Source organism: Triticum aestivum, chromosome 2A, assembly GCF_018294505.1.
Source record: "Triticum aestivum cultivar Chinese Spring chromosome 2A, IWGSC CS RefSeq v2.1, whole genome shotgun sequence".
NCBI lineage: Eukaryota > Viridiplantae > Streptophyta > Magnoliopsida > Poales > Poaceae > Triticum > Triticum aestivum.
In genome coordinates, this window is record NC_057797.1 from 51,018,898 (window position 1) to 51,045,410 (window position 26,513).

The 26,513-nt window shown below is 45.7% G+C and overlaps 1 protein-coding gene across 1 annotated transcript; it reads left to right on the plus strand.

Annotated features, from left to right (window-relative positions):
• Positions 1–21,885: 21,885 nt before the first annotated feature.
• On the plus strand, positions 21,886–24,193 carry LOC123184655 (COBRA-like protein 7). The gene has a single exon (XM_044596739.1). The coding sequence runs from the start codon at positions 22,006–22,008 to the stop codon at positions 23,992–23,994; it is 1,989 nt and encodes a 662-aa protein (XP_044452674.1). The 5' UTR covers positions 21,886–22,005; the 3' UTR covers positions 23,995–24,193.
• The last annotated feature ends 2,320 nt before the right edge of the window (positions 24,194–26,513 follow it).

Sequence of the window (26,513 nt, forward strand, 5' to 3'; positions counted from 1 at the left end):
GGCGGCAGGGATCGGCTAGATGCCATGTGGCGCGAGAGGATTGGGGGCGGCGGTCTCGTCCGGCTGGACCGGACGTGTCCGGCTGCGCGGAGGTGCTGGGGCTAGGGTTAGGGTGGTTTTGGATCCGGAATTTTTGGAGGAGACCTAGTTTTATAGGTAGGAGGAGCTAGGAAGCTCCAAACGGAGTGCGGTTTGCGGCCACGCCATCGTGATCGAATGCTCTAGATGATGGAGAGGGTTTAGGTGGGTTTTGGGCCAGTTTGGATAGTGTTGGGCTGCAATACACACGAGGCCTTCTCGGTCCCTCGGTTAACCGTTGGAGTATCAAACGAAGTCCAAATGACACGAAACTTGACAGGCGGTCTACCAGTAGTAAACCCCAAGGCCGCATGGCAAGTCTCGGTCCAATCCGGAAACGTTTAACCCCCACACACGAAAAGAAGTAGAAAGGGACACCGGGTGACATAGGAGCGCCGGAATGCAAAACAGACAATGGGGAAAATGCTCGGATGCATGATACGAACACGTATGCGAATGCAATGCACATGATGACATGATATGAGATGCATGACAAAGACAACAACACACGGAGACAAAAACCCGACAATGAGAAAATAAAATAACTTAGTGCCGGAAACGGCAAGAGTTGGGATACATATAAGGTAAATTACATTCGGGGTGTTACACTTAGCATAATGGGCTGACATCCAGTCCATACCCAAGATGATGTTTATGTCCGAGGACTTGAGAGCTATTAAGGATGCAAGGAAGACAAGTCTATCGACAAGGATTTAATTCTCATGGCTTACTCTAGAAGTTTTCCATTTGGAACCCGGAGTTTGAATTACCATGGAAGTGGGCATGTCACAGAATGTCGTGTTATGCAATCGAGCATAGCTCTCAGATATGAATGAATGAGATGCTCCAGTATCGAAAAGAACAGATGCTGGATGGCAATTAACAAGGAGCATACCAAGGACGACCTTAGGATCATCATGGGCCTCCTCAGCTGAGACATAGTTGACATGGCCACGTGTAGTGGTGGCTGGCTTGGCGTAGAATGTCTTTCCTGCTGGCTTACCACGGCCAACGGACTTTCCAGACTGGTTGGGGTTGTTGTTCTGGGGACACTCTCGACTGTAGAGACCCGGCTCTCCACACTTGAAACATGTCACAAGATTGGGGCGTGGAGCGGCATTAGCAGCGGGGCCACCATAGGGCTTAGACGGTGCAAACTGCTGGTTGGGGCAAGGCGCCTCAAAGGATGGCCTCAGAATGAACCTGGGTGGCAGCGCTGTACTTAGAATCCACACCCGACGCTTCTGAGATCCAGAGCCGGATGAAGAACCAAAATCACGAGAGTGCTTGCGTGAAGTGTCATAGTTAGTCTGGCCTGTCTCAGCACTGATGGCTTTATTGACCAACTTCTGGAAGGAGGTGCACTCGTGCAGACGAAGATCGCGACGAAGCTCGGGGCTAAGTCCCTTGCGGAACCTTGCCTGCTTCTTAGCATCGGTGGATACCTCTTCAGGAGCATAACATGCCAGATTTCCAAACTCACGACTATAAGCATCCACAGTCAGTCTACCTTGGGTGAAATTGCAGAACTCTTCCCTATTACGATCCATGAGACCTTCCGAGATGTGATGCTCACGGAAAGCCTCACTGAATTCAGCCCAAGTAGTGATTTGGCCGACCGGGTGCATAGCCTCAAAGTTTTCCCACCAACGGCTAGCAGGGCCTTCGAGGTGATAGGCAGCATAGGTAACCTTATCAGCTTCGGCTACATTGGCAGAACGTAGCTTGTGCGTGATGCTGCGAAGCCAGTCATCCGCGTCGAGAGGCTCGACGGAATGATTAAACTTTGGTGGGTACAACTTGATAAAGTCATTGATTGACACCAAGTCGTTTCGCTGATGACGTGCAGTGTTCTGCTCAATCTGCTCTAGCAAGCGGTTAGTCTCACGCTTGTTTCTTTCTGCCTCCAGCATAACTTCGGCCAGAGAAGGCGGGTGAGGCAGATTTTCACCCCTAGTTGCACTGGCTTCCCCCTGCTCCGGGGCAGCAGGGTTGCTGCGGGTGTTGACCATCCTAGGAAAAATAAGACAATGGTTTAGACAAGGATGGCACAATCTTGGCAAGGAAGTGCAGAATGTAATGGATAACATCGAATGCTGAGATGTTCATTGCATGACATGGTAATATAGAAACTGCCATATATATACCATTGGTCATACACACCGTACATAGTTTAGTACAAGCCCAGGCTAGAGTACAACTACGGTGAAAGACACTACATCTCATCGGAGACATTCCAAGCTCCTATACATTATTTTTCTACACCTCCGGAGCGTGATACACACCAAGTCGTATCCCACGGTCACGCAGGACTGTGGACAATACAACTATTACAATACTAGTGAAACTACTACTAGCTCAGACGGCTCCGTAGTAATCCTCATAAAAGTCACCACCAAAACCTGGAAGCGGAACATGATCATCTGGGAACAGACGGTCCTGTGGAGCTTGCGGGCCAAAGGGGCTCGAATGTGGCCTTGGTCCTACAAATGGTGGTAGACGGGGACCACGAGGAGGGGTGATGCCTCCTACATCACGCCACTCCATACAATGTGGCAATCCATACCACACAGGGTACAGGTCCCTCAGGTCCATGTATCCTGCCTGCAAAGTAGGTGCAAACCGAGTTAAAGTGGCCCAGTGATCAGCACGAGAGTTGAAAAGCTCCATACACAAGGCCCGATTTTCGCAGTCCTTATCCTCGATCATCTCGGCAGTGGTGCAGAGTAGTGACTCCTCATGTGTAGAGTCATAGTACAAAGCCTGATAGTACCCCTGTGCTCCAGGGAGTGAGGCTGGCATGTAGCGGAAATCGGTGTTCTGAATCAAGGCAGTCCTGGCTCGAATGATAGTCATCATTGAGTAGGCTGCATCCTGCACAGACATCTCAATAGTAACCCCAAGCCCATAAGAGCAGTGGAGGGGTACAGTGGCTCCAGGATAAGAGGGATATATCCTGACGGTACAAAGGTACTGGCTCTGGTTGAAGTCTCGGAACTGATCCTCCACGGTATATTCCGGATACCATCGATAGCCTGTCTCGACCATCACTCGAACCAACATGGCCGTGTGACCGGGTACATCGAGGCACCGGGTCGGACGAACCACTTGGTTCTGGGAACGGTTGGTCATCTGAAAGCATAGAATAATGCAAAGGCATTAGAATTTTCTAGGAGAAATCGGACAGCATAATGGCTGTAAATGCTCAGAAAAAGATTTGAGACATTCACAACAGTTTGCAAAAACAATCAACAACATCATATCAAGGTTCTGGTTCAACTGACAACATACTAAAAGCAGTAGAAACTGTACTGAGGCTTGTAACAGCAATCCCATAAGCTACTACGGATTAGTAACACGTGAACCTGATAGAGAGAAGAGAGCCTAGTCCTTAACCCACGTAGAATGAGAAGAGAATGACTCAGATCAGAGGGCATAAGGTAAAGGAGTAAAAGAGCCTTACGTTCCCTCCCACAATCAATTCCCCTACATATAACTAAAGCATTTCTAGACTCGACATCGACCAGTTCGGCTCAACGAACCTACAGGCAGTCCGGCTCTGATGCCAATGCTGTCAGGACCCGATTCCAAGCCACATCGATCTAGCCGGTAACACCTCATATCACTTTGCGGCCTCACGCACGGTATCCCCACGGGTGTCGCCTTACCAAGGCCTGGGACCGTTTGCGCCTTTTGGCTCGCGTATACGATAGTGTCGCTAGAATCCATATGACATAGAACCCGGGCCGACACGGCTAGTCGCGAACCCAAAGCAGCACAGACCTATGGGGACATGCATACATGAATCATCGAGCATGTCGATCAACAGCGTGTGAAACCGGGCTGTAGCACTGGGCTAACAGGACTCCGGGGAACCCGGGATGTAGCAGGCTAGGCAGGACTCCGGATGTCACCGCGTGACATTTCCCCGAAGGGACAGACATAGGAACGAAGTGAAACACATGCCGGCCAGTCAAGTGTCCTGAGCAGTAGTGCTGGGCTAGCAGGACTCCCGTGAACCGGGCTGTAGCGGATTACTATGGCACAAGGAGCACTAGACTACATTTCCCCATAAGAGAGGCTGCCAAGGATAAACAACTAGTTTGTCGGATCCCACACATACCAAGCATTTCAATCATACACACAATATGCTTGATATGTGTAAATACAACATGGCATCACAACAAAACTCTGCAACTCAAGTACTTTATTTAAAGGCTCCGGAGAGCCATACATAACATGTTCATACAGGTAGGGGTCACATGACCCGACACTCAAGTCATACAAGCATACAAGCACATGCGGAATAAAATAAGTCTGAGTACAGACACTAGAAAGAAACACGGCTTGACGAAGCCTATCTATCTACATAGGGCCCTCCATGGCCAGAATCACCACCTGGGTGGCAAGTTACTCATCGACGTCGAGGTCTACGTAAAACCCATCGGAGGGGGCGGTGTTGTCGTCTGAAAACAGTAATTAAAGCAACATGAATACAAAGGTACTCAGCAAGTCTTACAACAGATCCTACTATACATGCTTATTCTCAAGAAGGTGGTGGAGTTATTGCAGCAAGCCAGCTTTGACTCTTGGCTAAGCTATCCTACGAGACACCACTGTAAAATAGTTTGCGCACACGAGTCCACTAATCACCAACACAATACTCCACCTGGGATCCTCCCTCGTCACCCTACGAGAGGGCCATCCTCGGTACTCACACTTATCTTGAGTCTTTTAGTAGTAACCATTAACTTGTCTATGAACTGTATAGACAACCAAGTAGTCCTTTACCGCAGACGCGACTATTCGAATAGATGATGTTAACCCTGCAGGGGTGTACTTATTCATACATGCTCTCACCACTTAATATCGTTACACGACATGTACTCGGCAACCTTCAAGCGGAAGCCCAACGAGGGTGTCGTCCACGGCCTACCTAAACACTCAAGTCTCTAGTCCAGGTTTATCGCCTATCCAGGTTCCATCCGCAGGGATTCCGGCCGAGGTTTCCACATACGGCCCCGAACGATGTGAACAGGGTTCCCGAGACACCAAACTGGTGACTCGGTACACCGTGCCATGGTGTATCTACCGCATCATAGCCCACCCCTAGGGTCAGCGCTACGCACGGCCGCCAACACATAACCTACAAACACCAGAAACTAATTGCAACTCCTGGATAGAGTACTAGAGTGGTTAAGAAGCTGAGAGGGTCAATTAAGGATCCCAATGCATGGTAGTAACTGATTCTTAAATCACACATATAGATCTCAGTTCTTAGGGACGGTCTCAATGAAACAACCCACCATGTACTCCTACATGGCCTCTCATCGATACCTTTACCAAATCATGTTCAACACATCCCTCACATTACCGACGTAATCATTTCACTCTAGCCCATCACCCAGATGAACCAAACCTGACACAACTCTAAGCATAGCAGGCATAGCAATGTAGGAAACACATACATGGCTCAATCAACTCCTACACATGCTAGTGGGTTTCATCTAGTTACTGTGGCAATGACAGGTCATGCAGAGGATAAGGGTTCAACTACCGCAGCACATAACAGTTTGAAACGTTGTTGTCTTAATGCAGTAAATGAGAGTAGAAGCGAGAACATGGGGTTGTATCGATATGATCAATGGGGCTGCTTGCCTGATGGAGTAGTAGTAGGGTACTGCCCTTCAGCTGGATACTCGCAAATATCCTCGGAGGCAGAACCTACCACGAAAGACACCACAGAACACAATCGTCACATGGCAATATGCAACAATATGATGCATGCTATGACATGGCAATATGAGGTGTCCTGCCTAATGCAATGTGAAACAAGTTGGTTTGGGTCCATTTGAATCAAAGATTCAAGTGGAAGCTTATGTTCTTAGGCATTATAAGTGTATTAGCTTGTTTCGCCTAAACAGCAAGGTTAAAGTGTTTTTTCATGCATCAAACCATTACAGATGGAAAGATTGAATTTTTCTGATCAAATTTCATATATAAATCTTTGCATTTGGAGTTACAGATTAAAAGTTATGAATTTTTGAAGTCTGTAATATTTTCTGGAATTTCCTATATAAGAATAATTCCAGTAATTGAGTTATTGCGTCAGCATTGCGTCAGGGTGACGTTAGCGGGTCAAAGGCGCCAGCCCAGGTCAAACCTGACCAGTGGACCCCGTCTGTCAGTGTAACAACTAACTAACAGAGTTAGTTAGTGTTACGTTAGCGCTAAACTAGGTTAGTTAGGGCCTGGGCCCACATGTCAGTGAGTCAACCTATTAACTAAAGTAATTAGCGTTAATTAATCTAATTCTAAATTAAACAGGGGCATGGCCCACACGTCAGTGACCCTGGGGGGGTCAAACTGGGTCAGCGGAGTCAAACTCGCTGGCGTTTAGCCGCCGGCGAGGCCAGACGCGGCGGGGCAGTGCGGGTTTTGCACTCCGACGACCAAATGGACGGCGGAGACCTCATACGCGTAGCTGGGAGCAAGCGCATCGAGTGGTGGTAAGGGTTGGGCTCAGGGTCGCCGGAAATGACACCGGCGATGAGCGTTGCAGCTGCCGGAGTTCGGGCGAGGTCGAACTAGTCGCTTGGAGGCACGGCGAGGAGCGTGCGGGGGTGCTATGGGCTCCTGCGAGTGCGGTGAAGGTGATGGCGTGCTCGGTTGGGAGCCAACGTGGCTGTGGCCACGACGGCGACGTGCGGTGGCGGCGGTGGGTGCGGCCGAGCTTGGTGCAGTCGATGGGGTGCTCGAGAAGGCAAACGGAGAGGATGGGGAGGTGGCTGAGCTCACGGGGGTCACGTCGAAGCAGTCGGTGAGGTCGGGGATGAGCTGGTGCTGCGGTGAAGGCGAAGGGGATCTCCGATGGCCGGAGTTGGGGAAGACGAGGTCAGGGCGACTCCAGAGCGGGCGAGCGCTCGGGGCTTGGCCTGCTCGACGTAGTCGACGATGGCGGAGCTCATGGACACGGTGGCACGGCGCGAGGATGACAGAGGGCGCGGCTACGTCGACGGTGCGGCGGCAGGGGCGTCGGCCATGGTGGGAGAGGGCGAGGGAGAGAGGCAGGGGGAGAATGGATGTGTCTGTGGGGTCGGGGCGGCAACGTGGAGCTCGCCCAAGGTCCCACGGGCGCGAGCGGCAAGCAGGTGGCATGGTGGCGAGCTCTCGCACGCCGGCGTCACCTCCCTGCCTACCTGGCGGGGACGAAGCAGCTGGCTGGCACGGGCCAGTACAGTGCTGGGCCGCCAGGTGGGCCAGCTGGTGGCTTTGCCAGGTTATTTCCCTTTCTCTCTCTTTTTCTGTTTTCTATTTATTCTGTTTTGTGTTTTGAAATAGTAAAATACTATTTCATTTAGGAAAAACCTGAAAATATTCAGAGACACACTTGAAAATATTCTCAACAGCCTAAAAATACTTTCAGGATTATTTGGGCATTTTAAAATATTTATAGGATTTAAATTCCCCAAATGCAATTAGTAATGAATTAATCCAATGACCTTATGATGTCCTAGAAAAGTGTGCACCATTTTTGTCAAAGGTTTTAACCCAAAACAAAAAGGGTGGACTTTTTAGAAGGGCATTTCAGGTTCATTGGAAAAGTTTTTAGTAAACCCTAGTTGTTCCAGGGGGTGCTGGGGGTTCTGTCATCCCCATTTCAGTTTTCTGGAAAGATAAACATGATGCAACACTCTAATCCATGAACTAGCTAGGGTGTGACAGCTACTTGGCATAATTTCAATGTAATTCTTCTTAATTGTGGTATGAATATTCAGATCCGGAAGATTCAAGACAAAAGTTCAATATTGACATAGAAATAATAATACTTCAAGTATTCTAACTAAGAAATTATGTCTCTTCAAAATAACATGGCCAAAGAAAGTTATCCCTACAAAATCATATAGTCTGGCTATGCTCTATCTTCACCACACAAAGTATTTAAATCATGCACAACGCCGATGACAAGCCAAGCAATTGTTCCATACTTTTGGTGTTCTCAAACTTTTTCAATCTTCACGCAATACATGAGCGTGAGCCATGGCCATAGCACTTCAGGTGGAATGGAATGGTGGTTGTGGAGGAGACAAAAAAGGGGAAGATAGTCTCACATCAACTAGGTGTATCAACAGGCTATGGAGATGCCCATCAATAGATATCAATGTGAGTGAGTAGGGATTGCCATGCAACGGATGCACTAGAGCTATAAGTATATGAAAGCTCAACAAAAGGAACTAAGTGTGTGTGCATCCAACTCGCTTGCTCACGAAGACCTAGGGCATTTTGTGGAAGCCCATCATTGGAATATACAAGCCAAGTTCTATAATGAAAAATTCTCACTAGTATATGAAAGTGATAACATAGGAGACTCTCTATTATGAAGATCATGGTGCTACTTTGAAGCACAAGTGTGGTAAAAGGATAGTAGCATTGTCCCTTCTCTCTTTTTCTCTCATTTTATTTATTTATTTGGGCCTTTTTATGGCCTCTTTTTTTCGTCCGGAGTCTCATCCCGACTTGTGGGGGAATCATAGTCTCCATCATCCTTTCCTCACTTGGGACAATGCTCTAAAAATGATGATCATCACACTTTTATTTACTTACAACTCAACAATTACAACTCGATACTTGGAACAAAATATGACTCTATGTGAATGCCTCTGGCGGTGTACCGGGATATGCAATGAATCAAGAGTAACATGTATGAAAGAATGATGAATGGTGGCTTTGCCACAAATACAATGTCAACTACATGATCATGCAAAGCAATATGACAATGATGGATCGTGTCATAGTAAACGGAACAGTGGAAAGTTGCATGGCAATATATCTCGGAATGGCTATGGAAATGCAATGATAGGTAGGTATGGTGGGTGTTTTGAGGAAGGTATATGGTGGGTGTATGATACCGGCTAAAGGTGTGCGGTATTAGAGAGGCTAGCAATGGTGGAAGGAAGAAAAGTGTGTATGATCCATGGACTCAACCTTAGTCATAAAGAACTCATATACTATTGCAAAAATCTACAAGTTATCAAAGCAAAGTATTACGCGCATGTTCCTAGGGGGATAGATTGGTAGGAAAATACCATCGCTCGTCCCCGACCGCCACTCATAAGGAAGACAATTAATAAATAAATCATGCTCCGACTTCATCACATAACGGTTCACCATACGTCCATGCTATAGGAATCACAAACTTTAACACAAGTATTTCTCAAATTCACAACTACTCAACTAGCATGACTCTAACATTACCATCTCCATATCTCAAAACAATTATCAAGTATCAAACTTCTCATAGTATTCAACACACTCATAAGAATTTTTTTATTATTAATCTTGAATGCCTAACATAATTAAAGCAAATTACCATGCTGTTTTGTAGGACTCTCAAAATAATCTAAGTGAATCATGAGAGAACAATAGTTTCTATACAACAAATCCACCGACGTGCTCTAAAAGATATAAGTGAAGCACTAGAGCAAAAACTATATAACTCAAAAGATATAAGTGAAGCACATAGAGTATTCTAACAATTTTCAAATCATGTGTGTCTCTCTCAAAAGGTGTGTACATCAAGAATGATTGTGGAAAACTAACAAATAAATACTCAAATAATACAAGACGCTCCAAGCAAAACACATATCATGTGGTGAATAAAAATATAGCTCCAAGTAAAGTTACCGATGGAAGTAGACGAAAGAGGGGATGCCTTCCGGGGCATCCCCAAGCTTTGGCTTTTAGGTGTCCTTAGATTATCTTGGGGTGCCATGGGCATCCCCAAGCTTAGGCTCTTGCCACTCCTTGTTCCATAATCCATCAAATCTTTCACCCAAAACTTGAAAACTTCACAACACAAAACTTAAAGTAGAAAATCTCGTGAGCTCCGTTAGCGAAAGAAAACAAAACACCACTTCAAGGTACTGTAATGAAATCATTCCTTATTTATATTGGTGTTAAACCTACTGTATTCCAACTTCTCTATGGTTTATAAACTATTTTACTAGCCATAGATTCATCAAAATAAGCAAACAACACATGAAAAACAGAATCTGTCAAAAACAGAACAGTCTGTAGTAATCTGTATCTAACGCAAGATCTGGAACCCCAAAAATTGTAAAATAAATTTCTGGACGTTAGGAATTTATATATTAATCATCTGCAAAAGAATTAACTAAATATCACTTTCCAAATAAAAATTTCAGCAATTCTCGTGAGCGCTATAGTTTCTGTTTTTTTACAGCAAGATTAAAATGACTTTCCCCAAGTCTTCCCAACGGTTCTACTTAGCACAAACACTAATTAAACACAAAAAACACAACCAAAACAGATGTTAGATAAATTATTTATTACTAAACAGGAGCAAAAAGCAAGGAATAAAAATAAAATTGGGTTGCCTCCCAACAAGCGCTATCGTTTAACGCCCCTAGCTAGGCATAAAAAGCAAGGATAGATCTATGTATTGCCATCTTTGGTAGGCAATCCATAAGTGGCTCTCATAATAGATTCGTAAGGTAATTTAATTTCATTTCTAGGAAAGTGTTCCATGCCTTTGCTTAATGGAAATTGGAATATAATATTTCCTTCCTTCATATCAATAATTGCACCAATCGTTCTAAGGAAAGGTCTACCAAGAATGATAGGACATGAACGATTGCAATCTCTGTCAAGAACAATAAAATCTACGGGCACATAATTCCTATTTGCAACAATAAGAACATCATTAATTCTTCTCATAGGTTTCTTAATAGTGGAATCCGCAAGGTGCAAGTTTAAAGAGCAATCATCAAAATCACGGAAACCTAGCAAATCACACAAAGTCTTTGGAATCATGGAAACACTAGCACCCAAATCACACAAAGCATAGAATTCATGATCTTTAATTTTAGTTTTAATAGTATGTTCCCACTCATCATAAAGTTTTCTAGGGATACAAACTTCCAACTCAACTTTTCTTCATAAGATTGCATCAAAGCATCAACGATATGTTTAGTAAAAGCTTTATTTTGACTATAAGCATGAGGAGAATTTAGCACGGATTGCAACAAGGAAATACAATCTATCAAAGAGCAATTATCAAAATTAAATTCCTTGAAATCCAAAATAGTGGGTTCATTAATATTTAAAGTTTTGACTTCTTCAATCCCACTTTTAACAATTTTAGCATCAAGATCTAAAGACTCTGAATTTTTGGAACGCCGTCTAGGTAAAGGTGGATCATATTCAGTCCCATCATTATCAAGATTCGTATTGCAAAACAAAGATTTAATAGGGGACACATCAATAACTTTTAGATCTTCATCTTTATTATCATGGAAACTAGAAGAACACGCTTTTATAAAGCAATCTTTCTTAGCTCGTATCCTAGCGGTTCTTTCTTTGCACTCATCAATAGAAATTCTCATGGCTTTGAGAGACTCATGGATATCATGCTTAGGTGGAATAGATCTAAGTTTCAAAGAATCAACATCAAGAGAAATTCTATCAACGTTCCTAGCCAACTCATCAATCTTAAGCAATTTTTCTTCAATCAAAGCATTGAAATTCTTTTGTGAAGTAATAAATTCTTTAATATTAGATTCAAAATCAGAGGGCATCTTTTTATAATTTCGATAAGAATTGTTGTAGGAATTACCCTAATTATTAGAGGAATTACTAGGATACGGCCTAGGATTAAAGTTTCCTCTATACACGTTATTACCAAAATTATTCCTACCAACAAAATTCAGATCCATAGATTCATTATTATTATCAATCAAAGTAGACAAAGGCATATCATTAGGATCAGAAGAAACACTTTTCTTAGCAAATAATTTCATAAGTTCATCCATCTTTCCACTCAAAACATTAATTTCTTCTATCGCATGCACTTTCTTATTAGTAGATCTTTAAGTGTGCCATTGAGAATAATTAACCATAATATTATCTAGAAGTTTACTAGCTTCTCCTAAAGTGATTTCCATAAAAGTGCCTCCCGCGGCCGAATCTAAAAGATTTCTAGAAGCAAAATTCAATCCGACATAAAAGTTTTGTATAATCATCCACAAATTCAAACCATGCATAGGGCAATTACGTATCATTAATTTCATCCTCTCCCAAGCTTGTGCAACATGTTCATGATCAAGTTTCTTAAAATTCATAATATCGTTTCTAAGAGTGATGATCTTAGCGGGAGGAAAATACTTAGGGATAAAAGCATCTTTGCACTTATTCCACGAATCAATACTATTTTTAGGCAAAGACGAAAACCAAGCTTTAGCATGATCACTAAGCGAAAAAGGAAATAGCTTCAATTTAACAATATCATTGTCCACATATTTCTCCTTTTACATATCACACAAATCAACGAAGCTATTTAGATGGGTAGCGGCATCTTCACTAGGAAGGCCGGAAAACGGATCTTTCATGACAAGATTCAGCAAAGCAACATTAATTTCATAAGATTCAACATCGGTATGAGGAGAAATTGGAGTGCTAAGGAAATCATTGTTGTTGGTATTGGTAAAGTCACACAATTTAGTGTTATCTTGAGCCATCGTGACAAGCAAGCAATCCAACACACAAGCAAACAAGAAACGGGCAAAAAGAGGCAAATAGAGAAATAGAGGGAGGATAGAGAGAGAGGGCGAATAAAACGGCAAGGGTGAAGTGGGGGAGAGGAAAACGAGAGGCAAATGGCAAATAATGTAAGGCAGGAGATAAGGGTTTGTGATGGGTACTTGGTGTGTTGACTTTTGTGCGAACCTCCCCGGCAACGGCGCCAGAAATCCTTCTTGCTACCTCTTGAGCACTTGCGTTGGTTTTCCCTTGAAGAGGAAAGGGTGATGCGGCAAAGTAGCGTAAGTATTTCCCTCGGTTTTTGAGAACCAAGGTATCAATCCAGTAGGATACCACGCATGAGTCCCTCGCACCTACACAAACAAATAAATCCTCGCAACCAACGCGATAAGGGGTTGTCAATCCCTACACGGTCACTTACGAGAGTGAGATCTGATAGATATGATAAGATAATATTTTTGGTATTTTTATGATAAAGATGCAAAGTAAAATAAAAGGCAAAGGAAATAACTAAGTATTGGAAGATTAATACGATGGAAGATAAACCCGGGGGCCATAGGTTTCACTAGTGGCTTCTCTCAAGAGCATAAGTATTCACGGTGGGTAAACAAATTATTGTTGAGCAATTGACAGAATTGAGCATAGTTATGAGAAGATCTAGGTATGATCATGTATATAGGCATCACGTCCGAGACAAGTAGACCGACTCCTGCCTGCATCTACTACTATTACTCCACACATCGACCGCTATCCAGCATGCATCTAGAGTATTAAGTTCATAAGAACAGAGTAATGCTTTAAGCAAGATGACATGATGTAGAGGGATAAACTCATGCAATATGAAATAAACCCCATCTTGTTATCCTCGATGGCAATAATACAATACGTGCCTTGCTGCCCCTACTATCACTGGGAAAGGACACCGCAAGATTGAACCCAAAGCTAAGCACTTCTCCAATTGCAAGAAAGATCAATTTAGTAGGCCAAACCAAACTGATAATTCGAAGAGACTTGCAAAGATAACCAATCATAGATAAACTTGATCATAAACCCACAATTCAGAGAAGATTCAAATATTGTTCATAGATAAACTTGATCATAAACCCACAATTCATCAGTCTCAACAAACACATCACAAAAGAAGATTACATCGAATATATCTCCAGAAGAGAGGGGGAGAACTTTGTATTGAGATCCAAAAAGAGAGAAGAAGCCGTCTAGCTAATAACTATGGACCCGTAGGTCTGAGGTAAACTACTCACACTTCATCGAAGAGGCTATGGTATTGATGTAGAAGCCCTCCGTGATCGATGCCCCCTCCGGCAGAGCTCCAGAAAAGGCCCCAAGATGGGATCTCATGGATACAGAAAGTTACGGCGGTGGAATTAGGGTTTTGGCTCCGTATCTGGTAGTTTGGGGGTACGTAGGTATATATAGGAGGAAGGAGTACGTTGATGGAGCAACAGGGGGCCCACGAGGGTGGAGGGCACGCCTGGGGGGGGGGGTAGGCGAGCCCCCCTACCTCGTGGCTTCCTGGTTGATGTCTTGATGTAGGGTCCAAGTCCTCTGGATCATGTTCATTCCAAAAATCACGTTCTCGAAGGTTTCATTCCGTTTGGACTCCGTTTGATATTCTTTTTCTGCGACACCCTAAAATAGGCAAAAAAAAGCAGCAATTCTGGGCTGGGCCTCCGGTTAATAGGTTAGTCCCAAAAATAATATAAAAGTGTATAATAAATCCCAATAATGTCCAAAACAGAATATAATATAGCATGGAACAATCAAAAATTATAGATATGTTGGAGACGTATCATCGGCTCGGGTGTGACTAGGTTTGTCACGTCCGAATAGGTAGCCATCATCACGTGTCGAGGAACGTCCTCGCGATCCGTAAATTGATCGGGTATATCCTGCTTTATTGTTCTGGTCATGTCGAAGGTCATATCTATGACCGTGAGCTGATTTACCTCTGCCTTTGCGATGAGGCGGGGTGGGCTGGTGTTCGGCTTGAGTTTCCGCTTTGTCCCGTCCACGTGGTGGTCGGTCAGCCGCATTGTGCGATGGTGGTATGTGTTCCGGCGCCTCATCATCGAACTGAGGTAGTAATTTGCGCTTTGAGTAGCTTTTGGCCGGGCGCTTGAGGCCGTATTCTTCAGCTGCTAGGACGTCGGTCAATTTATTGTTGAGCTAATCTTGGTTAGATTGAAGATGTTGCTTCTTTTTCAGGCTCCTTGCAGTGGCTATTAGCTGGCGCTTGAAGCGCTCCTGCTCAAGAGGTTCTTCAGGCACGATGAAATCCTCGGTGCCGAGGCTCACCTCATCCTCGGAGAGCGGAAGATAATTACGGTCCTCCGAGTCCTCGTGCGTGGACTGTTTACCAGGGCTAACCTGCCCATTTTCCCGTTCACCCCGTTCGGTAGCTGCATCAACGGGGTCTTCGTTGTCTTCGGGACCTTTTGGAGTGTTATCTTCTCCTGTGCCGGTGTTGCTATATTTACTGCGGCGCGACTTAAAGCGGCGCCGCTGATGCCGGCATTTCGATTGTATCTCAGGAGGTTTATCCTCAACTGGTTCTTCTTTGTCATAGCCGCTATTCTCCTTTGGTGCATCCACCATGTACACATCGTATGAGGAAGTGGCCGTCCAACGTCCGGTGAACGGCGGGTCCTGGGCCTCTTCTTCTCCGGCATCGTCGTCCATACCGTCGATGTCATCGGAGCCATAATCGAGCATGTCAGTTAAGTCTTCGGCAGCGGCTATAAAGTGGGTGGCGGGTGGGGAGCGAAATTCCCTGTCATCAGCTTCTAGTTCGAACCGGATATAGTTCGGCTGTGAGTCCCCCACCAAGGAGAGGTTCTTTAATGAGTTTAGCATGTCACCCAAAGGCGAGTGCTGGAAGATGTCTGCGGCGCTGAATTCGAAGATCGATAAACGATCAAGTTCGGCTTCCGCGAACTCACACGGTTCAAAACTTACTGCCGGAAACGAGTCTGGAGTTCCGGAGATGCAGGTATCATGTGCAGTTAAGTCCATGTGCAGCTCAAACGCCGGGGAGTCTGTGGCCTCCGTGTTGGGGTTAAGCCTCCGGTCCTTGGATGGCGCAGTATGCTCCGGATCTAAAGCCAGAACAGTTACAGGAGCTATCTCCTGAATGTAGTCCGATGACAGATTTAGGTCATGTTCATCGAGGTGACCAGGAGCGATCGCCGCAGTCTCGAATCTGGCAAAGATCAAATCTCCACGTACGTCTGCGACGTAGTTCAAGCTCCCAAATATGACCTGATGGCCAGGGGGGTAGCTATCGATCTGCTCCAGATGGACAAACGAGTTGGCCCGCAGTGCTAAGCCGCCGAACACGAGAATCTGTCGGGGGAGGAAGGTTTCTCCTTGGACAGCGTCATTGTTGACGATTGAAGGGGCCATCGAACCTTTTGAGGACGGCACAGTGGAACTCTCAATGAAAGAACCAATGTCAGTGTTAAAACTGGTGGATCTCGAGTAGGGGGTCCCGAACTGTGCATCTAAGGTCGATGGTAACAGGAGACATGGGACACGATGTTTACCCAGGTTCGGGCCCTCTCCATGGAGGTAATACCCTACGTCCTGCTTGATTGATCTTGATGAATATGAGTATTATAAGAGTTTATCTACCACAAGATCGTAATGGCTAAACCCTAGAGGTCTAGCTTGTATGGATATGGTAATGAATCTATCTCCCTCCGGACTAAGTCCTCCGGTTTATATAGACACCGGGAGGATCTAGGGTTACACAAGGTCGGTTACAAAGAAAGGAATCTACATATTTGGTCGCCAAGCTTGCCTTCCGTGCCAAGGAGAGTCCCATCCGGACATGGGTGCAGTCTTCGGTCTTCGTGTTCTTCACACCCCATTAGTCCGGCCCATGACTAACAGGCTGGACGCCCGAGGACCCCTTAGTCCAGGACTCCCTCACATACCACATCACCTTGGTAGGAATCTTTTTCCTAGGACGCTCTCCCTCGACATCACCAGGGTCATCGCGGATGATCTTATAGCGCAATGCACCGCATACCGGTCACACGTTCAAATCCTTGTACTCACCGCAGTAGAGGATGCAGTCATTAGGGCATGCATGTATCTTCTGCACCTCTAATCCTAGAGGGCAGACAACCTTCTTTGCTTCGTACATACTCTCAGGCAATTTGTTGTCCTTTGGAAGCATCTTCTTTAACATTATCAGCAACTTTACAAATCCCTTGTCAGATACACCATTCTCTGCCTTCCATTGCAGCAATTCTAGTGTTGTGCCCAGCTTTTTCTTGTCATCTTCGAAATTCGAGTACAACAGTTTTTTGTGATCCTCTAACATGCACTGCAACTTCTTCTTCTCCTTTTCACTTGTGCAGTTTCTCTTTGCATCGGCAATGGCCCGACCTAGATCATCAGCGGGCTCATCTGATGCCTCTTCTTCAGCTTCTTCCCACATTGCCGGCTCAGCTTCTTCCCGCATTGGTGTACCATTGTATTCAGGGAACCCACAGCCAGGATAGTTGTCATCGTCCTTTTCCTCTTCATTGCCTTCCATCATAACCCCTCTTCTCTGTGCTTGGTCCAAACATTATAGTGGGGCATGAAACCGGACTCAAACAGGTGCCAGTGAATGGTTTTTCACTTAGAGTAATTCCGATCATTCTTACAGCCAGCACATGGACAAGATATAAAACCATCTGCCCACTTGTTTGCCTCAGCCGCAAGCAGAAAAGTATGCACACCATTAACAAACTGGGGAGAGCATCGGTCATCGTACATCCATTGCCGGCCCATCTTCATTACACAGCACCGAGTAGACCAAATTAATACAAGTTCATACAACATTTATTCTCATAAAACAACATACAAACTCTCTAGCTAAAGCATTTAAATGCAACAACAAATGCGATCATAATTGCAACTAAGGTAACAATTGATCCAACAGCATAATGATACCAAGCCTCACTATCGATGGCATGTTTTCTAATCTTTCTAATCTTCAAGCACATTTTCTCCATCTTGATCATGTGATCATCGACAACATCGGCAACATGCAACTCCAATTCCATCTTCTCCTCCTCAATTCTTTTCATTTTTTCTTTCAAATACTCTTTTTCATTTTCAACTAAATTTAACCTCTCAACAATAGGGTCGGTTGGAATTTCCGGTTCACATACCTCCTAGATAAAAATATCTATGTCAACTCGATGGGCATAATGTGTCATAAACACGAAATGCAACAAATAGTTATAAAAGAGAATATACCACATCTGAATCATAACCCGGACGAGGGCCGACTGGCAAGGATATCAAAACCATGGCACTATGTATAACAAACAACGTATGGGTAAGATAATTATACAAGTAACTACATATCTAAATAACACAAACATGATTTTTTATATAAAAAATATAAGAACAAGAGGGTCACCACAAGGTGGTGCCGGCGATGAGACGGTGCGGTCGATCGACGGCGGTTAGGACAGAGACGGGAAAGCACTAAGTAAACCACACCTACATATGCAAACTAAGAGTTATTTTGACCTCAAATTGCATATAAATCAAATACTACCACATATAATTCCTCCCAAAACAAAACCCACAAATCACTATACTTATAGAGCATTGCAAGAGCTAATCTAGCAATGAGAGATGAAAGGACAAAGTTGCTAACCTTTGTAATCACTTGGATGGACGGGGTGCCTTCAAATCTTCACAAATTTTGGCAAAAATGGAGTGTGAGCTATAGAGGAAGAGGAAGAAAACAAAGGAAAGGAAAGGGAAAGAACAGAGCGCTCGGGCTCGACGAAGGGTTTTATATAGGATGACCTTTAGTACCGGTTGGTTAGACGAACCGAGACTAAAGGTGCATCTCTAATCCTGGTTCGTGGCATGAACCGGTACTAAAGGTGCTGGTGGAGCCCCAGCCTAATGGCAGCCTGCCACCACCTCTTTAGTATCGGTTTGTGTCACGAACCAGTACTAAAGGTTCGCCATTAACCGGTACTAATGAGCGTCGCCCGTCTAGCCATTGGAACCGGCACTAATGGTCACATTAGTGCTGGTTCAATTACAAACCGGGACTAATGAGCTTCACATTAGGCCCTTTTTCTACTAGTGTAGGGCAAAAAAGGGTCGCCCTACATCCACACCCAATTGTGTGCCGAGGGTGGACTTGCAACTAGGAAAAATAGCCAGGGATGTTGCATATTAAGCGTGGACTTGCAGCTGGCAAAAAAGAGACAAACTCGATTACATGTCAGGGGTGGATTTGCAACTTGGGCAAAAAGGGTTAGGACCCTTCAGTTGCCCGTCCAAAATGGACTAGCAGCTGGGACAAGAAAAAGGGTCAAGCCTAGTTGTGTATCAAGGGTGCATTTATAATTGGACAAAAAATGAATCATGCCCAGTTGCATACGAAAAGGTGGAATTGCAACCGAGGAAAAACAAAGAGGAGTGCCTAGTTGCATGTCAGGGATGGACTTGCAATTAGGACAAAAAAGGGTTGGGCCCCTCAGTTGCGCGTTGAGCGTGAACTTGCAACTGGGACAAAAAAAATAGGTTAGACCAAGTTGCTATCAAAGATAGACTTGTAATTGAGAAAACAAAATAGGTAATGCCCTGTTGCGTATCAAGGATGGACATGCAACTCAGGAAAAAATAGAGGCGGGCCTAGTTGCATGTCAGGTTTGGACTTGGAAATAGGAAAAAAAAGGGTCTGACCCCTCAATTGCATGTTGAGGGTGGACTTGCAACTGTGACAGAAAATTGGCTGGGTCTAGTTGCGTATAAGGGTGGACTGCAACTAGGACAAAAATGACAAGACCAGTTACATATTAAAAGGTAGATTTGCAACTGAGAAAAAAGAGGCATCCCAATTAAACCTCAAGGGTGGACATGCAATTATAACAAAATGCACCCCCGCCCCAAATAAAAAAATAAAAAGGTATAAAAGAGAAAACGAAAAACATGAATTTACAACCAATAAATTAAAAATTAAAAAAATCAATGAAAAATGAAAACAAAAACCAAAGGAAAAAGAACAGAGGCTAAAGAAGGCAATCAACCAGCTCCTTCTTTTATGAGTGGAGCTGGCCACAACAAGCACAAATGTTCAGTCGCATGACTTGGTGGAGTTGCGATTCTGACAAAAAATGGGTAGGGCTCAGTTGCGTATCGAGGGTGGACTTATAACTGGGAAGAAAAAAAGGCATCCCTCCAGTTGCATGTCGGGTGGGGTTGCAACTGGGACATCTCTCCGCAAGTTATGTGTCGAGAGTGGACTTGCAACTAGAACAAAAATGGAGTTCAGAACTAGTTGTGTATCGAAGGTGAACTTTCAACCAGGACAAAAACATGGTAACCCCCCAGTTGCATGTCGAGGGTGGACTTGCAACTGGGACAAAAAAATCAGCTCACCATAGCTGCTTGTCGAAGGTGGACTTGCAAATGTGAGAAAAATGGGCTGGGCCTAATTGCGTATCGAAGATAGACATACAACTAGGATAAACAAATTACATGTTAGGGATGGATTTGCATCTAGGAAAAAAAGGTGGGACCAAGTTGGGTGACGAGGATAGATTTGCAACCGTGACAAAAAAAGTCAAGCTCCCATGTTGTATGTCGGGGTGGTGTTGTAACTAGGGACAAAAATGGGTGCTCCCGGTCAACTGTCGGGAGTGAACTTGCAATTCGGATAAAAAAATAGGCAGGGTCCAGTTGTGTATCGAGGGTGAACTTGCAACCAGTACAGAAAAAAAGGAGCCCCCAAGTTGCATGTCAGGGGTGGAGTTGCAACTGGCATCTTCGACATCAAGTTTGGAAGAAATAGAAATAGGCAACGACAAGCGATATAGACTGTCTCTTCCACTTGAACAACGCAGACCAGATAAAATGTGTCACAAGAGCGCCAGAAAAAAGGCCGACAAAAAGCAGGCTGACAAAGTGGACAGACATCTTGGAAAAATTGATTGTACTGTTGATAATTTAGATGTGACATTGATAATTCCCATCTAGATGACATAGCTAATTCTCATGTAGATGGTAGATTCAAAAAAAAATCATGAAATCTAAAAAATCATAGACTCTGAAAAGGTTTCATAAATAAAAAAATCATGAATTCAAAAAAGTGCTTGCGCACCTCAAATAGTTTTCATATACTAAAAGTATCATGAATTGAAAAATTAGAAAAGGAAAGGAGAAGAACAACAAAAAAGGAAAAAGAAAAAAGAAGAAGAAGTCAATACAAAATTCTCCCTGAAAAAATAGAGAAAAAATGATAGTCAAAATGTTTAAGACAAAAAGAAAACAAAATACAAACAGCTTGTCAGTGCCTTGAAAAAACGCAAAACGCTCAAAACAAAAACGAAAGAAATGGTTTGACTCTCGGCATCTCCACTACCACTCAAAACCGTTTAAATAAGAAAGAAAAAGAGCCTGATACGCAGCCCGTTAGACCACGGAAGCCCAAATGACCCATACTAAACGAGCAGCGAGCTGTTCGCTTCTGCTTATCGACAAAAAAATGCAACAAAGCATACGAGGGGACAATGCACGAAGCTAAAAAAAATGTACGAACCTGCAAAAAAATAGATGTGAAATAGTTATTTTTTTCAATATTTATATCTCATTGCAACGCAGGGGCAGTCCTATTTATTGAAAAAGAAACATGTTGGCGCTATCTTCAGGGCTTGTTTAGGCTATTCACTTGGCAGGTTTATATGCATGTTGGTGTGTCTAGGTCTTAGTCGACTTAAACTTAACCAAGTCTCAGTCAAGTGATATAATATATAAAAAAAAGTAAAAACTGAAAAGAAATTTTTGTACGATTCTTCATGCAAGATCAATGTAATATAATATCCATTCAGACATAACGAAGTTTAAGTCAAATGAAACTTAGCAAAACTGATGTTATAATCACCAAATCCAAACGGAAAATCCAACCGAATCGAATAGCTAGGGTAGGAGCAGTGACACCGCGTTGAGCAGCCGGCCACCACTAATAAAAATTAAAAAGATCAGAGCAACCAAACTGATCCATATGTCACCCGCCCTGCTATTTCACATTTGAATATTGAAGAGGAAGATGCAGACAATTTCATGGCCTGCTTCCGACCCATATGTCAGCAGCTTCTTGCAAGTGGATGCTGCAGACCCAACCATCATTTCATTTTTAACCCGACCCTGTCAACCCGTCTGCTTGGATTTATCCTGCGCTTCTACCTGGGGACAGTTCGGACCAAGACTCGTTCCCCACCCCAGCCATGGGTTCTGGAGCTTAATTGCAGCCGTTCCCGCCAAGAATCAAGCAGAGTGACAGAAGAAAATCCGTTGCCGCTTGTGATCGACCCGACGACCACCATGGAGGCCATGCACGCTCGCCTCGCCCTCGCCTTCCTCCTGTTCGTCGCGCTTGCGGCGGCACAGCAGGTGCCGGCGCCGGCGCCTGCCGACGTGGGTTGCAACGGCGTCTTCCTCACCTACGCCCCCGAGGCCCACCAAAGGATCAGGCCGTTCGTGGACCCCGCCGCCGCCGCGGCCGGCAGGCAGCCCTACTCCTTCCGCGCCAGCGCCACCGTCCTCAACAACGGCGTCCGCACGCTCCCCTCGTGGTCGCTGCTGGTCGCCTTCGCGCACGGCGAGATTCTTGTCAGTCTCGACGGCGGCGTGCTCACCTTCGGGGACGACCTGCCGTACAACACCACGGCGGCCGGTGGCGGCGCGACGTCCTTGTCTGGGAACCCGCAGACGGACCTCCTAACGCCGATCGCCACCGCCGGCGACCTGACCAGGATACAGGCGACGGTGAGGCTGGTCGGCACGCTGTTCGCCGGGCCAGAGCCGGTCGTGACGCTCCCGTCCGCGATCTCGCTGGCCGACCCCGCGTACACCTGCTCGCCTGTCGCCACCGCGCCAACGGTCCTCTCCGCGTGCTGCGTGCTGATTGCGCCGGACCAGCCCTCGGCCGTGCCGCCGGCGGCCGGGAACACCTACCTCCCGCGCGTCACCGGCGACCTCGTCATCACCTACGACGTGCTCCAGGCGCACGAGACCACGTACCTGGCGCTGGTGACGCTCGAGAACAACGCGCCGATGGGCCGCCTCGACGGCTGGGAGCTGTCGTGGGAGTGGCGGCGCGGCGAGTTCGTCAACTCCATGAGAGGCGCGTACCCGCGGGAGGTGGACGCCAGAGGCTGCCTCTACGGCCCGCAGGGGCAGTACTACAAGGACCTCGACTTCTCCAAGGTGCTCAACTGCGAGCGCCGGCCGGTGGTGCACGACCTGCCGCCGTCCCGCCGCGACGACACGTCCCTCGGTCAGATCGAGCACTGCTGCAGGAACGGCACCATCCTGCCCAAGACCATGGACGAGGCGCAGTCCAAGTCGGCGTTCCAGATGGAGGTGTACAAGATGCCGCCGGACCTGAACCGGACGGCCAGGCCGCACGCCCCGGCCAACTTCAGGATCTCCGGCGCGTCGCCGCTCAACCAGGCGTACGCGTGCGGGCAGCCAGCGCTGGTGAGCCCCACGGAGTTCCCGGACCCGAGCGGGCTCGTCTCCACGACGCTCGCCGTCGCGACGTGGCAGGCGGTCTGCAACATGACCGTCGACGACGCCAAACCGTCCAAGCCGCCGCAGTGCTGCGTGTCCTTCTCCGCGTTCTTCAACGAGTCGGTGATCCCCTGCAGCACCTGCGCGTGCGGCTTCCCCACCCCGGCGCCTACGACCTGCAGCACGACGGCGCCGGCGCTGCTCCTGCCGCCGCACGCGCTGCTCATGCCGTTCGAGTGGCGGGCCAAGGAGACGCTCAAGTGGTATCACGACGAGGAGCTGGGCGCGCCGCCGAACCCGATGCCGTGCGGCGACAACTGCGGGGTGAGCGTGAACTGGCACGTGGCCACGGACGCGGCCGGCGGGTGGAGCGCGCGGGTGACGCTCTTCAACTGGGAGGAGGGCGCGGACATGCGCGACTGGTTCGCCACCGTCGTCATGGGCGACAAGGTGTACGGCGGGTTCGAGCAGGCCTACTCCTTCAACGCCACCGCCGTCGGGGACGGCGCCATCTTCATGCGCGGCAGGGAAGGCTTCGAGCTCCTGCTGAGGGAGAGCAACGTGAGCGGCGTGGACTACCCCGTGCCCGGGAAGCAGCAGTCCGTGCTCTCCTTCACCAAAAAGAATGGCCCCGGCGACGTCGACGTGGTTGGCGGCGACGGGTTCCCGACCAAGATCTTCTTCAACGGCGAGGAGTGCGCCATGCCACAGATGATTCCGAGCCAGGGGGTTGGCACTCGCGCTAGCCGTGGTGGTGCACTCGTGCTCTTGCTACTCTTCCTCTTCTTCTTCTTCTAGAATTTTGGGGCCTGCATTTGACCTGATTACAATTGAATTTTGAAGCAAAAAATAATCCGATGTCTATACAATGATCGATGTTGCTTATTTACATCTAGTCTTTTAAAAGAAACCAATATCACCTCCAGCCTACTTGTGCAGAAACAGGATTAATTGTACACCAGTCTGCACAGCTGAAGAAAGATAGACCTCCAAACTCCAGCATCTATTGCCGAAGCTGCAGAACCGGAAGAGAAAGTTTCTGCAGTTCCATCGTTGCGGAGAATGCAGCTAGCTGAACACACCTTTGACATGAACATTGCGCCTATGAATTAAGCGGGTCATCTCCGAATTGGACATCGGGACTACACCCTGATTGAAGTTATAAATAATGGCGATAGATCAAATGGACCATGCCATTTTTGTATGATTGTGCAAACTTAGCTCAAGATCTAGTGAGGGCAACCCTTTATTTTCTGGTCTTGGAGAGACGATTATGAAAAAAATGATCTCGTGTTATTGGCGGGTAGCATGGCATATTGACCCACCTAATAACAGTTTAACTCTTTTCACCCTAAAAAAGAGTTTAACTCTTTTCATTGCCCAAAATACTTTGACATCCCCGCAAAAAAAAAACAATGACATGCAAATTATCAAACAATTAATACTGGTCATTAATTCGTTTCTAATTTTTCAAATACCACAAGGGGATGTAGCTCAGATTGTAGGGCGCTCGCTTAGAGCATCTCCAACAGCCGCTCAATGCGTGGCGCCCAAAAAACGGGGTTACAACGCGCAAGTAGTTTTTTTAGGGCACTAGAAGACGTTTGCTCCAACAAGCGCTGTAAAATATGCTACGCGCGCGGGTCCAGCGGCCCCAATCAAGCGGTCCCATCTGCAGCAGGCCAGAGTTTACAGCTCGCGCGATCAGGTGCACTAAATATGCTGCGCGCGATGCCTTTTTGATGCGCGTGCTGCATTAGTTATATAGGCGCACGTTTTTTGTGTGGCCGCTGGAGACTCTAAACCAGGTCCCCGCGCGCTAAAAGCAGTTTTTATACCACGCGTCGCTTATATAGCGCTTCTGTTGGAGATGCTCTTAGCATGCAAGAGGTATGGAGATCCATACCCCACTTCTCCATTATATTTTTGTAATTAAAAACCTTGACTTTACTTTTGCAAACTCCAAATCTCACAAACATGCCCGCAACGCTTTTATTTAGCCATAAAAGATACTCCCTTTGTAGTGCAATAATAATCACAGGCCTAGACCAATATGTTACCATCATTTTCCTCAGAAAACAATGTTACAACAACCAGGTATGGGGATCGATACCCCACTTCTCCATTATATTTTTGTAATTTTTAGCAGATCTGAAAATACTGTAAAAAAACCTTGATTTTACTTTTGCAAACTCCAAAACTCACAATCATGCCCACAACGCTTTTATTTAGCCATAAAAGATACTCCCTTTGTAGTGCAACAATAATCACAGGCCTAGACCAATATGTTACCATCATTTTCCTCAGAAAACAATGTTACCATCATGATTTTATTACCGTCCTCTTTGTAGAAAAATGATGAAAATGATACTCGGAGATAGTCACAACATTACAGAAAGAAAGAAAAACGCATCTATATGTTCTGTCCTACACCCAACCAAATGTATTCAGTCAATCAGTCTCGTCAGTGCACCAACCAGGTCATTTGGATTACAGGATCCAAGTTGGAGAAGATGGGTGCTCAGATATGCTCAAAGGATAACTTTATAGTCAAGAAATTCATAAAAAGCTTGCGGAGATAACATCGAGAAGTAAGATGTCAGCGGGTCATGAGCAACAAGCACATCCCTTGGCAGAGATGAGGATGTTTATTTGCAGAAGAGTGCAGCCTGTGAAATCTATGGGGGTTGCTTGCTTGCTAGTAGGCCTTTCTTTCCCCCCGCACAAAAAAGTAGGCATTTGATTTCCCTGGCGAGGAGTGCGCCACACCATAAAGAATTCGGAGTTAGGGACGGGCATTTGGGTCACATGATCTTCATTATCATTGATAAATTCATGGACTGTAATTGTTTCAGATGCATCTAAGGAACAATGTAGTCAGTGGTGAAATTTTCCCATTTTTATTCTCCTCGGAGAAAAGATTTCTTTGTGATGTATCATTTCTCTCAATGCAGAGCCTCTTTATTTTACTGGTTAATATAACCACCCTAAAGTATCACAAAACATATCTATTACTATCATATTGCTTTGAGGGAATCTCTATTATTATCATAAATAAAGAAAAAATATATGTTATTCCTTGGACAGAGGGATAAAGTTGTAGTACTACCTTCGACATTTGTTATTGATTGATATGGTAAAATCAAATCCACTGACATCATCGGTCCAATTACTTTATAGCACCCTTTTTCCTTCAATTATGTATAATTTATTTCCTTCTTCTAGAATTTGGGGCCCGCATTTGACCTGATTACATTTGAATTTTGGAGCAATTTTTCCTCTTCTTTTATTGAAGAAAGGGGTTCCTCTGGTTCCAC